The sequence below is a fragment of the Acanthopagrus latus genome, chromosome 12, assembly GCF_904848185.1.
Source record: "Acanthopagrus latus isolate v.2019 chromosome 12, fAcaLat1.1, whole genome shotgun sequence".
NCBI classification, from domain to species: Eukaryota; Metazoa; Chordata; class Actinopteri; order Spariformes; family Sparidae; genus Acanthopagrus; species Acanthopagrus latus.
The window spans coordinates 1,360,379-1,372,893 of record NC_051050.1 but is presented as its reverse complement, the minus strand read 5'-3'; the positions used below and the strand labels follow the sequence as shown (position 1 = coordinate 1,372,893).

At 41.9% G+C, this 12,515-nt stretch overlaps 1 protein-coding gene across 3 annotated transcripts; it reads right to left on the bottom strand.

Moving 5' to 3' along the window:
- Positions 1-249: 249 nt before the first annotated feature.
- Positions 250-12,515, bottom strand: c12h18orf54 (chromosome 12 C18orf54 homolog). Of its 3 annotated transcripts, XM_037117800.1 has the most exons (16): positions 11,663-11,881; positions 10,998-11,133; positions 10,448-10,604; positions 10,128-10,295; positions 9,750-9,900; positions 9,588-9,657; positions 7,983-8,196; positions 7,571-7,659; positions 4,739-4,844; positions 4,541-4,657; positions 3,204-3,297; positions 3,068-3,122; positions 2,527-2,703; positions 1,324-1,379; positions 1,025-1,201; positions 250-697 (listed from the first exon to the last, which is right to left on the bottom strand). In XM_037117800.1, the coding sequence occupies exons 1-15, from the start codon at positions 11,707-11,709 to the stop codon at positions 1,030-1,032; spliced, it is 1,809 nt and encodes a 602-aa protein (XP_036973695.1). In that variant the 5' UTR covers positions 11,710-11,881; the 3' UTR covers positions 250-697; positions 1,025-1,029. The 3 variants fall into 3 exon arrangements, with proteins under 3 accessions (XP_036973695.1, XP_036973697.1, XP_036973694.1); XM_037117802.1 differs by lacking the exon at positions 11,663-11,881 and adding an exon at positions 11,981-12,515 and having other exon boundaries at positions 257-1,201; XM_037117799.1 differs by having other exon boundaries at positions 257-1,201; positions 11,663-11,879.

Sequence of the window (12,515 nt, the reverse complement as noted above, 5' to 3'; positions counted from 1 at the left end):
TCAACAGTTGAGCAGATTCTTCAAGTATGTTCAATGACACTTTGTCCTCAACGTCACTGAGATGTTGAAGAGCTTCAATCTCGACATTTGAAGAGCAACATTTCCACATTAAAACAAAAAATCTTGTTTTCTGTCACCCACACAGTCAGATGTTGGAGGGTAATCAAGAAAGGTCCTGGACATTTTAGCTTAGCACGATGACTGGAAGCAGGGGAAACTGCTCCTTTGATCTTCAAACAACTCCAGAGGTGACTGGTTCCATGTTGCATAGTTTTATTGAACAAATGTAGAAATAGAAATGTAAATGGGATATAGTCACTGACTTAGTGCTATTTAAACCATCCTCCCAGCAGGCTGCTCCTTAAATGGACAAAATCGAATCAGGCTGCAGGAGCACTTGTTCATTCTTATTGCAGCACACACAAATATCTGCCAAAATACACCTGAAAACCACCTGTAGACAGTCATATTGACATTATACCAGCATTTTACAACATTTTTAATATCTGTGTCTTTAGAACATGTCAAACTGGAAGAGAATACAAAGCTTTTTTTCTTTGTCCTTCTCTTTCCCCCTTCAGCTTTCTCACTCTTTCAGCGGGGCTAAAGGAAAACCACGTCTTTACATTTATCGATGATTATCAAAGTCAAACTCCATGTAAACAAATCGGGCAGGCAGGAGATGCAGGAACACTGCCTGTGTGAACACACAAACAGAAGTGAGCCACAGCAGCTCAGCTGCCACGCTCAACACAAGCAACCAATGTAGACAAAGCATAAAGAGGGAGAACACTGACACTTCACCCGTTGTGTGTATTCTCTTCATGTCTGTGACATATTCCACAGATAAAGACATTGAAACTGCAGTGTATCGCTGGTGTGATGATGCTGCGCTAGTCCGTGCTAGTCATGCCGTCAGTGTGGCTGCGCTAACCTGTTAACATGTATGCCAAACTGAGCTTTTCAGTTTGGCATACATGTTAACAGGTTAGATAGACTGTCATACTGACACCAAGTTCCTCACCCTGATTAAGAGGTATTTAGCTTCAGGAGGGTCGATGCCAAGTCCTGAGTGCTGAGTCCATCAGCAGATGAAGAGGAGTAGCGTCCTTCGTCTTCATATTTTTCCTCCTCTTTCTCTCGGTTTTCCTTGCTGGGTTCATCCACCAGTAACTTCAGACGGCTCAGGTGACTCATAGCTCTGATAATGGAAATATTCATCAAAACTTTAACTCACACTAAAATATTCACGTGAATTAATGCAGACAGTTCTGTTAAAATCATCTACATTTCACAAGATTGGAATGTGTCTAGTGCAGTTACCTCTGTAGTGACGGCCCACAAGCAAAACTTTCCAGCTCTGCTTCAGGTTCAGGCCTCTGCAACACAAAAACAACTCCTCATAACCTGAGACCTGTTAACATTCCCTACTCAACTTAACTCAACTTTATCTATAAAGCACTTTAAACAGCCACAGCTGGGTCAAAGTGCTGTACATAAATAAGAAATAGGACGTACAACACTAAAACAAGAGCAGAGTCTCATACTGGGTTGAAAGCCAAAGAATAAACATGGGTTTTAAGATGAGTTTTAACTATGGACAGTGAGGGGGCTTGTCTGATGTGCAGGGGGAGATCGTTCCGTAGTTTGGGACGGGCAGTAGAAAAAGCTCTATCCCTTTCTGAGCTTAGACCTCGGTACCTCCTTGGTACCTCCAGGAGCAGCTGATCAGCTGACCTGAGGCACCGGGCAGGGGCGTAAGGGTGGAGCAGCCCAGAGAGCTAAGGCAGGGCGAGACCATTTAAAGATTTAAAAACAAATAAAAGAATCTTAAAATGAACTCTAAAGTGCACAGGCAGCCAGTGGAGGGAGGCCAGAATGGGAGTAATGAGCTCCCTCTTACGTGCTCCGGTTAAGAGGCGAGCAGCAGCGTTTTGGACTAACCGGAGACGTGTGAGGGAGGACTGGCTGACTCCAAAGTAAAGTGCATTGCAGTAATACAGCTGAGATGTAATGAAGGCGTGGATTACTGTTTCAAAGTGCTTTTGTGCAAGAAAGGACTTCACCTTTGCCAACTGCCTAACGTGAAAGAAGCTGGACTTAACTATTGCACCAATTTGCAGATCCAATTTAAAATCACTGTCCATCTTAAAACCCAAGTTTGACACTGCTGGCTTCATAAAGTGTGCCAACTCAACCCGAGTCAACAGGGTGGGGGTGCTGACTGTCAGCGTAACAGTAAAAAGAGATACCATGCTTCTCAGGATGGAACCCAGGGGAAGCATTTATTGCAAGAAAAGCAAAACATGTAACAATACAAGGTGTGTTCCTAACAACACTTTTAAATGTTGACAGCAGAGTCCTGAGGTCTTATCAGAAATTCTTTATGAATGATGAATGGATGAGATAAACCTGATTAAGTGTTTATTCAATCTCAAACACAAGTCTTATTTTGTCCAGCAACAGATTCTCTTTTTGAACAGACTTCTTTTCTGGTTAATGACCTGCAAGTGTGCCTGTTCATACCTGCTTCACGGGAGTCCCCGTCTGTAGCCTGTCAGTGATTGTTGGAGCTAATGATGTCTGTTGTTGTCGCTGAAGCTCTGTCTCAACCGCCTGCAGTCTGAACAACATCTGTTTCAGAGCCTCGACTGGACCAGGATGCCTCAAGGTGCTGTTTCCATGGAGACTGCAGCGCTGAGCCTAGGAGGTATAGTAAACATAAGGGGGCTCTGCGATCCTCGATCTGTCCGTTCTTTTGTTTTTGTTTTTCATAGCTAAGGTAGGGAAGAAATTTCAAACCCTCCAAGAAGTCTTAACAAATAGGCCGTTTCCACTGAAAGAACTCAACAAGTTGTAACTGAACATGTATCAAATTTGGCCACTGCTTAGGATGTGTTAGTACATGAGTAAACAATGGGGTGGTTTGACAGTCCAGAGCAGAGAGACTGGGACATCCATTACAGCATATCTTCAGCCCTGAAGTTGAATCAAAGTTTACAATGAAGGTACTGTGGTGGATTAGTCAAAGCTGAGCTGTCAAAAGGGACAAACTAACACCACCTACCTGAGCTCCTCTGTCAGTCAGAGCCTCTGTAACGCCTTCTGCTGCTGATGACTCCCTGCAGTCAACATACTGTCACATATCACGGTGTGTGTTTATCTCTGGCACAAATAACGATACATGAGGTGTACAGTCTTACAGAGTGATTGGATGACAGTGTGATGACGGAAACAGCAGGAGCTCCTCTGTGTTCTGTGGACTGACAGCTTCACCAACACAATCAGGAGCGGTGTCTACAACAACAACAACAACAACAACAACAACAACAACAACAAGTTATTCAATGAGAGCAATATGGCACCATGGAGAGAAAATGTTATAATCTTTTGTGATGCAGTGATGGTTTCACTGTTACTAACCTAATCCTATGTTTATGTTATGCTGTATTGTATTGCGATGACTAAGATGCATCTGTGATTTCATTGTTATCTGACTTTACAATGACAATAAAAGATATTGGCTAGCCAACTCAGCAGACCTGACCTTCTTCTTGTCAAGGGGAAGGGAGACACCAGACGCAACAATACAGGTGAGCTAAAGGGTGCCATCAAAGCAATCTCGGTTTCGGTAAAACCTCAGCATTGCCACAGGCTGATCGCCTCCATGCCACTTGCACTGATGCAGATATTTTTGCAAAAGGAGCCCAGACTGAGTGCACAAATGAACAAAAAATTTCAGAAAGTCGACATATCTGTATTATGACTACATAATGTTGTTTGGTTTTATATCGTTGCTTTAGTGAGTTGAAGTGCGGGACATCCCTCTTGTATTTTAGTGATATCTCTTGGAGGGCCCATTTAGTTGTCAGACTGTGAAGACCTTCAGACTGTCAGAAGCCTGTTCTGTCCTGCCAACTTACCTTACACACTGACGTCGATTTGCCTATGTTGCAGCTCTGTTACTACATCTGCTGGAGGATCAGAGGTGGATTGAATCTGTCCCCCCATTTGGTGCAATATTCCTGCCTTGAAAAGTGCTAATGTTGAACACTAAGGCTGTATAGGTCCCCAGGAGGGAATTCACATTCCAGCAGTACCCAGCAGTATTTAAAGTAACATATAAAATACATATCAATTGATATCAGTTATCAAACTACCAGGATAATCCATTCATATAGGCTGATATATATTATTCCAATATGGGCCATTCACCATAATGAGTAGGTTTAACTTAGTTACGGTAAGTATATTTTGGGGCTAATACTTTCATAATTTTGCTAAATTAACATTTCAAATGCAGGAATTTTTATTAAAACAAAATGTTTTCTTGTTGTATTCTAATCTTAAAACAATTCAGTGGGATTTGTTGGTGTATTCAATCATTAAAATGTTCTTCTGGGGAAGAACGTTCCTGGTTCCACACACCCGATTTTGGTTTTATGTGATCTCAGCGACTACCTATGTCACTATTACACCGTCTGCCATCTCAGTCAGCTAACATAGAAAGTGTATAACAAGAAAGAAATGAATGAGAAACCTTGTTTCTTGGGTTGAGCTCTGGACTCATCTGCATCACTGTATGCCCTTACAGAACTCTGAGACAGAGAGTTCAACACCTGATCTGCCTTCTGGATCAGAGACTCAATTCTGTTGTCTGACAGGAGGAAAGCACAAACAGTAAAAACACGAGTCTACAACAAACATTGAGTGTTAAATAATAGTTTTGCATTTTTACCCTTGAAGATAGCTTCCATGTCAGAGCTTTTTTTCTTGGCAGCCAGTAGAGAAATCTGTTCAGCAAACTGAAGCCTCAGATCTTTGAGAGTCAGCTGGCTGTCAACCTTATAACACACAGAAATACATGAAAAACACACAGTCGAACAAATTATCACTAACATCTACTCAAAAGTCCACTTCCTAACATTTTCAGAGTGTTAAACTACATCTAAGTCTTCTTCAGCTGATGGAGACGTCACCTGTTATCATGAGACTTAAGTTGCATACTTACAAGCATGGTCAAACGTTTACATACACATGTAAAGAACATGTATGTCATGACAGTCTTGAGTTCCACTGATTTCTAGAACCCAAATTTTCAATTCAATTTAGGTGCTAATAATAAGTTATGTCAATCAGATGCTCTCTGTAGCATGGCCTGTTTACTTTTTCTGTGTGATTCTGATTGACAACAGCTGGTGACTTTTCTGGGCTGAATTTTAATAGGGCTTATTTAACACAACCATTAGACAAGGAGATCAGCATTGATCTGAAAGTGCACATTATTGATTTCAACAGGTCAGGAAAGTCACTTGAAGCCATTTACAACAGCTACAGGTCCCAAGACTAACTGTAAGTATAAAGCTCATGGCACAATTGTGTCACTACCACGATCAACAATCTATCACCTCCTACTGAGAGAAAACTGGTCAGGATGGTCAAGAGTCAACCAAAAACCACTGAACAATGAATTAGGAGCCGCTGGAAGACAGGTGTCAGTGTCTACATTCAAGTGTGTTTTATATCAACATGAACTGAGAAGCTGCTGTGTATGACAGAAGCCCTTGATTCAAACACATCACCTTAAAGCTCGACTGAAGTTTGCTGCTGATCACATGGAGAAAGAAAGAATGTTCTAAAATGTTTAGAGGAGAAAAGGTGAGGCCTTGAACCCCAAGAACACCAGTGTCATGGTGCTGGAAGTATTATACTTTGGGGCAGATTTGCTGCTCTAAAGAAAGCAAATGGAAAAATGAGGAAGGAGGATTATCTCCAAATTCTTCAGGAAAACCTAAAATCATCAGCAAAAGACTGGCTCTTTGGTGCAGTTGGGTGTTCCAATGATCCCACACACACATCAGAAGTGGTAATGGAATGGCTCAATCAGGCTAGAATTGAGGTTTTGGAATGGCCTTCTCAAAGTCCTGACTTGAACCCCATCAAAAACATGTGAAGTGTTGAAGAAACAAGTCTGTGCAGGAACGTCTAAAAATGTTGTTGAACTTCATCAATACTGCCAAGAGGACTGGTTAAATATTAGAGTTACTGTAAATATTTTTTTTCAGATTTGGTCATCATTTTAGAGGACCTATAATAAATCAATTACAGAACCAAACTTCATGAATGTTTTATGAGACAAAGTAGTTTGTGTTCCACTCATTCAACCACAGAAAAATGGGAGTTTTACATTGTTGTAAGTAATTTAAAACTCAAGACTGCCATGATATACATGCTTTTTACAAGCGTATTTATATTTTGACCACAATTGTACATCACATGATGACACCTGAGCCAGTTCAATTTACAAGACTGTGACATGCAGTTGGAGGCTCCATAACAGCTAGTAAATGGACCTTAAGTAAAGACTATTTTTTTTCCATCCATCCATCCATTTTCTTCTGCTTATCCGTTAACGGGTCGTGGGGGCAGCTGCCTGAGCTGGGACGCCCAGACCTCCCTCACCCCGGACACTTCCTCTAGCTCCTCTGGAAGGATCCCAAGGCGTTCCAAGGCCAGCCGAGTGACATAGTCACTCCAGCGAGTCCTGGGTCTTCTTCACGGTCTCCTCCCGGTCGGGCACGCCAGGAACACCTCCCGAGGAAGGCATCCAGGGGGCATCCGATATAGATGCCCGAGCCACCTCAGTTGGCTCCTCTCGATGTGGAGGAGGAAACTCATTTCGGCCGCTTGTATCGTGGATCTTGTTCTTTCAGTCATGACCCAAAGTTCATGACCATAGGTGAGAGTAGGAACGTAGATTGACCAGTAAATCAAGAACTTCGCCTTTCGGCTCAGCTCTCTCTTCACTATAACAGACTGATACAACGACCGCATTACTGCTTACTACTTACAACAAGACTCCAAAATACTTGAACTCCTCCTCTTGAGGTAAGAACTCTCCCCCAACCCGGATGGAGCAAGCCACCTTTTTCCAGTCGAGAACCATGGCCTCAGACTTGGAGGTGCTTATTTTCATCCCAGCTGCTTCACACTTGGCTGCAAACCGCCCCAGAACATGTTGGAGGTCCTGGCTCGACGAAGCCAACAAGACAACATTGTCTGCAAAAAGCAGAGATAGAATCCAGTGGCTCGCGAACCAGACCCCCTCCAGCCCCCGACTGTGCTTAGAAATTTTGTCCATAAAAATAATGAACACAACAGGTGACAAAGGGCAGCCCTGCCGGAGTCCAACATGCACCAGGAACAGGTCTGACTTACTGCCGACAATGTGAACCAGGCTCCTGCTCCGGTCGTACAGGGACTGTACAGCCCTTAGCAGTGGGTCTCCGACCCCGTACCACAGAATGCCACGAGGGACACGGTCGAATGCCTTCTCCAAGTCCACAAAACACATGTGGACAGGTTGGGCAAACTCCCATGAACCCTTGAGCACCCTGTGGAGGGTATAGAGCTGGTCCAGTGTTCCACGGCCAGGACGAAAACCGCATTGTTCCTCCTGAATCTGAGGTTCAATTATTGGCCGAATTCTCCTCTCCTCTTTTTTTTTTTCTTTTCTTTTTTTTTCTTTTTTCAATTTTGTTAACTGATAAGCTTATTTCACTTCTCTCACTTGTGAGGATGTCTGATCAGGATCATCATCCTCCAGCTCTGCAACCCAGGATGGAGCTCCAGGTCTGGGAGCTGCAGGTGGAAGAACACCTGCAAGAGCAACATAGAACCTTACCAAAAAAGCATGATGATGAAAACATTCCACATCAGACTTAATTTATACATATCATCACTGTAAAGTTATTATTATGGTTTATTTAAAAAAAATGGTATCACAGGCATTCTCTATAATGATTCATAATAATATATTGCTTTTAGTGGATTGCTTGCTGAGCACACTGGATGATCATGTCTTGCATTTTCAAATATTACATGACAAGACATGATGCAATGATACTGCAATGCTTTGTGAAGTTAGTTTCAAGGTGGGACATGCAATATATATTATGAAATGCCAGAACTTTGGACCCTACTAGTTTTAGTGCTGTGGTCTTCCCACAGCTCTGACTCTATGGGTTGTGGCAGCTCGCTGAGGTCAAAGCGTTGGATCCAGGCTGGATACTTCAGGTCTGGCACGCTGGTAATACCAGGACCGTCCATGCCAGTCTTGTTGCTAGTGAGCCAGTGAGGAAGGTGGAGGGATGTAGATGGCTCTGCCCATTCTGACCTTGCTGCCCCGTGTGCAGACTGATGGAGAAGGAAATAATGAGGTTAACTATACGGTCCTAAAAAGGAAGAGTGCAGCATTAAAGAAGCAGTGAAGATCAGAAAGGGTTTGCATTTTTCAGGCTGGATGAAATGTATCATAGTCAATTGGACTGGTTTCAGTTTCTTGAAGACTCTTTACTCCTCTTTCAGACCATCTGTCTTCTCTGGCCAAGATGTTTATATTGTTGTCCTCAAAGAAATTATTTTTCTCCTTCAGATGTAAATGGACAGCCAAGTCTGGACCTCAGTAGTTGACCCTCCTGTGATGTGCCATTCAATAATAGAGAGGTTGTTTTTGTCATGCCTGGGTGTTTTGTCCTTTGGATGGACAAGTTTCTGCCTCAGTGTGTTGGTAGGTTTAAAGTGAACCGGGATATGACCTTTATTAAAGACCCTCCTGTGTTTCTCAGATCTGCCTGGGACATGAGGAATGGCGATGTGTTGCGTTTCTCGTCTCCTCCTCTGTGTCTGCTCTGGGTCTTTTAGTGGTTTTGACAAATGTCCAGTTTTGTAGCCACAGGTTTAAAGTGCTAACCTGATGTGCATCTGTTCCTCCTCCTTACTCTCTGACTTAGTGGGCACGGCCTCAGCCCGATGGTTTAAGGTTCTGATGACCCCTAGCTTGATGGTGATGCAAAACACTTTGTTGTTAAATGTTTATGTGATTGTAATTGTTGTAACATTGTGGTTTGTATTTGTTTAACAGTTGCAACGGACACAAAAACAATTTCCGAAAGCATAATAAACAAACCTAACTAATAGAAGCCTCTTTCTTAGGTAACAAAGTATGATTCTTAATTGCAGATTTTATGTTAATGAATACATAACTATGATCATTATGTACCATTTCTGTCAACAGATCCCTGCTGAATCCTCCACACTGTACCTTTAAGAACTGAATTTCTCTTGACTAAAACAAAAGTAGGTCTTCAGTATGCCCAGCTTTAGCTGAATTTTAGCCTTTTTTGTTTCATTCTCTGTCATGAAATGCTTCAGCTCTCTTATTCAATCATGTAGAAAGAAAAAAATACTTTTTATGTAGACGAACAGATGTCAGAAAGTCAAAGACACACTACTCAAAATTAGTAAGGTATTTGGATATGGGTGCAGATATGCATGCAATATCAAATAAAAGTAAATAAAAGTGTGCATTATATTTGGGGACAAAACACAGAATACAAATTCAGATATGCCTGAATAAAAAAAATAAGTGATACACTAAAATATCCCAATATACCTAACTAATTTGTAGTAGTAATGAGTAGTGTAATATGAGTACTGAGTAGTGTCATAACTCTTTTGAATGCAGATTGTATGAAGTAACTGCATTGTGCCTTTGTAGACTGCACTAAAATGTGAATGAAAGTCACCCTGTAGAAGCTGACTGAGGAGATGTCATCTTCTGGTTTCAACATGGCTGCCCCTGCTTTTCCTCTGCACCTGGAGACGAGGACAAAGTCATGAGTGATGACCCTCTACAGGACAGGACAGAGGTCTATCTGAAAGCACTGTAAAGAGCAAATGGCATTAACCTTGAGTTGCTGGGAGTCCCGGCTGGGTGAGGATGAGGGTGATGATGGTTCAGTCGGGGGACAGCATGGCTGCTGCTGAGTTTGTCCCAAGTACTGTGTGATGGTCTGGAGGAGGGACAGGGCTGGTAAGCTCCAGACTGGGACATGAGCCCTGGATTATAGACAAGACGAGTCAGAGGGACTCAGACACGCAGACTGACATAAAGACTGCAACTACTAAATAGTGTTAATATTGATTCATCCTTCAGTTGTTTATTCTATCGACCCATTCATCATTTAACTTGACAATGTCTGAAATACAGCAAAAATGCTCATACCAAGAAGATGTGTTTGAAAATCTGGTATGAAAGTGGTGGTTGGAGTGATGTGTTTAAAAACCTTGAACAAAGGCAGAGGTGTGGGTGACAGGCATTGAGCCATCATGAGGGATCGACAGCAGCTCGTCCGTCGTCATGGATAGTCTGTCTCGATTGCAACTGTGATGAAGGGAGCTGACAGGTAGGTTCAGGAAGTCGAGCTCCCTCTCGGTCAAACGCTCCCTAAGAACTATCCACAGGGAAAAAAAAAAAAAAAACATCAGGACACTGCTGAGGTATAATAACACAGAACCAAGACCTGCAGTGATTTAACAGGATCCTACCAGATCAGATATGAGAGAAAATCATTTGGATGTGACTCACCTCTGTGTGGTGACCTACCATCTTTGTTTCTGAGCATGCCCACTCTGGGTCTACTCAGCATGAAGGGTGGACTCCGCGGCAGAACAAAGCTTCCTGTCAACAACATGCTGTTCTGACAACTGCTTTCAAAGTCTGCAATGTAGGCATCCAACGCTGCTGAGGCTGAGTCATAATTCTGCAATCAATCAATCAATCAATCAATCAATCAATCAATCAATCAATCAATCAGTCAATAAATGTGGGTGATTGTTCTCTCACTTAAGCATTGAAATCATTTATAAATTTCAGCAAGCCTTTAACACCACCATTAGTCGTTACTATGCTCATTTTCTTCATCAAATCCAATGCAGAACTTCCATTTAAAATGCTGTTGAGCTTATTTTCTTATTAGTCTATAAAAAGGCGACATGACTGTTGTGGGACCTTGGGATGGCACAAAATGGCTGCTAAAATAGGCTCAGTTGTCACAACAGGACAGGAGATACAGAAAGGCTGGTTTCCTTCAAAGTGAACCATGAGTGCAGTCAAAAACAGATCTCTCAGTAAAAACAAGAAAAGTCAAGTGAACCTTGTTTCTGTATCTGAAGGTGGTGTTGTGTCCAGAGGCCACTAGGTTGCTCCTCAGGTGACCTGAGCTTGACAGCAGGGAGGTCGCCGTTGACTCTGGAGACACAGAGTTGCCAACCCATCCGCTGGACTCCATGCTAATAAAACAACAATAAGCACAGTCTAAAGTTATAAACTATTAAATTAGAAAGAATAAGCTGGTGTGATGCTGGAGAGGAGTATAAACTATTCACTATGGCAGAGCATGTGTTCCAAATCTAAATTCAAGTAAGGCTTCGTATGTCCTTTTTTCCACAAGTAGCAATTATAAATAGCTAAAACATAAGATAAACATAACTAAAAACCCAAGCAAAGACAGACTTTTGTAGTGATCTTATTTATAGGTCTATGGGGTTACAGGTATCAAAGTTGTGATCCTTCAGCTTACATTCCTCATCAGGCAGTCAGACAGTCTGATGGACGAGCATATGAATGAAAAGCTTTGTCAGATTTCCCATCCATATTTTGGATTTTAAAGTTGATATTGAGACACACACATTTCAACCCACCTGACCATTATTTGACAACCCTTTAAAAATACATGTCAGTGTGTTACATGCCATGGCCCGTTTACTTTTCCTGTCTTGTAGGAAAAGCCATTCAATGACGTGCTCAAGTTGTTTTTACCTTTGGAAAAGTAGCTTGACGTCAGTTTGATAATTTAGCCTAGCCATCAGCTGGCTAAACAACAACGAAATAAAAGTCAAACAATACGATAAAGTACGAAACGGTTCCGTAAGAAATATACAATGTTTACAGGTGTGTGTACATAAAACGTTTAACGATCTGACTTAACATATCAAATCTCAAAAGTCTGTTAACTCAACAACGTTACTGACGTCAACATTAAACTTAGCAGCAAAACCAGGCTAAAAACAGTAACTCGACTCCAAGCGTTCCAACCCTAACCTGTCAGTTTGTAACAAATGAGAACAACATACTTACACATGTACTCCAGAATGTCTCCTTTTCAATATGTTTAATGTAAAAAATCGTGCAGAAAATTCAAGGCTCCCGTGTAACGCACTTTGCTGGTCTGGAATCAGTTTACCCCAGATGGCTTCCGCCACTGTGCGAGGATGGTATGTCTGCAGACCCGACCCGGAGGCGGCAGAGATATACTAATGGCCCGAACCGTCACAACCAAACACCATTCAAAAAATCTTCAAATAAAATCTATTCATGGTTGCTACGGCATTCATGGCGGAGGCCTAAATGACTCGCAAAATAAGTTATTACACTTTATGGACTTTTTGAATCGTCAGAAGTTTTCGCAGGGTCAATTTAACGAATCTCCTGTCGTTGAAAGCACCTCAGTCCACGATCTGAGGACAGTGGGGAACATATTATGAAGGGAATGCAAGTTGTAGTTGAAATTGCATTAAAATAAAATAAAGTATATCAATGCTATATATATGAATACATAATAACATATATAATGAAAACACAATGTTTGCTGTGTTTGACTCGGATTAAATAA